Source organism: Sturnira hondurensis, unplaced genomic scaffold (genome assembly GCF_014824575.4).
Source record: "Sturnira hondurensis isolate 20B ecotype Veracruz unplaced genomic scaffold, ASM1482457v3 Scaffold0005667, whole genome shotgun sequence".
In the NCBI taxonomy this organism is placed as follows: Eukaryota; Metazoa; Chordata; class Mammalia; order Chiroptera; family Phyllostomidae; genus Sturnira; species Sturnira hondurensis.
Genome location: NW_028078298.1, coordinates 156587 through 159159, shown reverse-complemented (window position 1 = coordinate 159159; position 2573 = coordinate 156587). Strand labels below are relative to the sequence as shown.

The following is a 2573-nucleotide window of genomic DNA, read 5'->3' as shown; positions in this document are numbered from 1 at the left end:
AATTAATAATAAGCTTAGCTAATTCTAGACAAAAAGGAATGTTCAATTACTTCACATTGTACCAGACCACTTTTCTTACCAGTTATCATAGGGTTGACTTGGCTCTTTAATTTCCAAAAGATATGTAATCACATTATCTTCAAATAATCTTTATCACTTTTCTTAATGTTTCTTCCTCTAATTCCTTCTCTTGTCATGTGGGCAAGACCCCCTAAAATGTTTAAAATATCTGTTAAAATATTCCTGACCATTATTTTTGTGCCTACAGAGAGCTCTGCCACAGCAGGTTACCTCTAAAACCCTGAAAGTGGAGAATGTGTGTGGGTGAGGGCTTGTCTTCAAGGAGTGTGTGCGGGGAATAGGCAGAGAAAGTTGGGTGAAAGTTTAACCTCATCTCCAACCAGTTTTGGACTAAGAAGGAAAAAGAATTGCAGGATACAGAACAAGTGAGGAAGGCTTAGAGGAACCCATTTGAAAATTCCTTTGAGTCTTCATTTCACCATCTGTAGACTGTGGATACCAGTAACTTCTTCATGAACTTAGAGAAGATTTAAAATAAAAAGTAAAATATGTAAAGAAACTGTTAATAATGATGGGCACCATGAGTGTGCTCAATACTTGAGAATGAGTATTATTATGCCAAGACCTTGTGCAAAGAGATAAAAATGTGAAAAATAGATGAGGGCATATTTAAAAGATGCTACTAAATGCAACAATCAATAAAGCAGCTATTTTTATTGACATTTCTCAGCACTCTCTTCCCACTGAAAAAAAATATCAGAGCAATTTTTTTAAGGACCAAGATCACAGACTACTACATCTTCCTTTAAATTCCCACTCCTTGCTCAGAGTGTTTCTTTAGGACATATATGTAAATATGTTTTTAAAATATCAGGCTTCATAAATGTTATCAGGTAGTTTGCAGCATAAAAATCTAACTGGCTCAAACCTGCATAAAAGAGAAGATACCCTGTGAGCAACACTGTATATAGTCTTCTGAGGACTATCTGTGGTCCACCAAGGCTTGGTCATGTAGCATATTCAGAATGATTTATGCCTGTCTGGTGTTAATCAAAGATTGAAGGAGAGAGAAAATCAGAAATGTGTTTCAATGGTCAGACTTACTGATCAAAAAGAAGACACTGTTTTCTAATATATAGAAGCTGTTAAGATTGAAAACCAATAGCTGTTTTGGATACCGTTTAATAAAATATCCAAGTTACTCAGGTTTTTAAAAGTAACTGACTGATGTGTATTTCTTTTCTTGGTGCTGCCTATGAACAGTAATATAAATATTCATGGGAGAAGAAAACCAAACTTATGTGACTGAATTTATCTTCCTGGGCCTTTCACAGGATCCACAGACACAAGTCCTGCTCTTCTTCCTTTTTCTGATCATCTACCTGCTGACTGTGCTGGGAAATCTGCTTATCATTATTCTCATTCACATAGACTCCAGACTCCATACACCCATGTACTTTTTCCTTAGGAACTTGTCTTTTGCTGATCTCTGTTTTTCTACTACTACAGTCCCTCAGGTGCTAGTCCACTTCCTGGTAAAGAAGAAGACCATTTCCTTTGCTGGATGCTCAACACAGATAGTTGTACTACTTCTGGTTGGCTGTACAGAGTGTGCACTATTGGCGGTGATGTCCTATGACCGATATGTGGCTGTCTGCAAGCCCCTGCACTACTCCACTATCATGACACACTGGGTATGTGTCCAGCTGGCTGCAGGGGCCTGGGCTAGTGGAGCATTTGTGTCTCTCGTGGACACCATATTCACATTGCATCTGCCCTACCAAGGGAACAATATCATTAACCATTTTTTTTGTGAACCTCCTGCACTCCTGAAGCTGGCTTCAGCAGATACCTACAGCACTGAAATGGCCATCTTTGCAATGGGTGTGGTCATCCTCTTAGCTCCTGTCTCCCTGATCCTTGTCTCCTACTGGAATATTATCTCCACTGTGATCCAGATGCAGTCTGAGGAGGGCCGGCTTAAGGTCTTTTCTACCTGTGGCTCCCATCTCATTGTTGTTGTCCTTTTCTATGGGTCAGGAATATTTGCCTACATGAGGCCAAACTCCAAGATAATGAATGAAAGGGATAAAATGATCTCTGTGTTCTACTCAACGGTGACACCCATGCTGAACCCCATCATTTATAGTCTGAGGAACAAGGATGTCAAAGGGGCTCTCAGGAGAATGACTACAAAATAGCCTTTTTGAAGGTGGGGATCTCTGATTATAATGACAATTTTAGGGATGTGGACAGAAGTGATTTGCTTGCAAACTTTCCCCATGTTCATCTTATCTCTCCACTTTTTTCTTCCTTTCCCTATTATCCCATATCTCTTCTCAGATAAGTTCAGCAAATCGCTTATTCAAAGAAAGGCACCTTGATCGACATAGGAAAGAAATATAGAAAGCAAAGAAAAGGTGTAAAAAGACAGAAGCAATGGAGGGAGAGAGAAAGGAAGAAAAGAAGGAAGGAGCCCTGGCTGGTGTAGCTCAGTGGATTGAACGCGGGCCTGTGAACCACATGATCATGGTTCCATTCCCAGTCAGGGC

The 2573-nt window shown here is 39.8% G+C and overlaps 1 protein-coding gene across 1 annotated transcript; it reads left to right on the top strand.

The window, feature by feature from the left end:
- Positions 1-1298: 1298 nt before the first annotated feature.
- On the top strand, positions 1299-2222 carry LOC118988064 (olfactory receptor 2D3-like). The gene has a single exon (XM_037047429.1). The coding sequence runs from the start codon at positions 1299-1301 to the stop codon at positions 2220-2222; it is 924 nt and encodes a 307-aa protein (XP_036903324.1).
- The last annotated feature ends 351 nt before the right edge of the window (positions 2223-2573 follow it).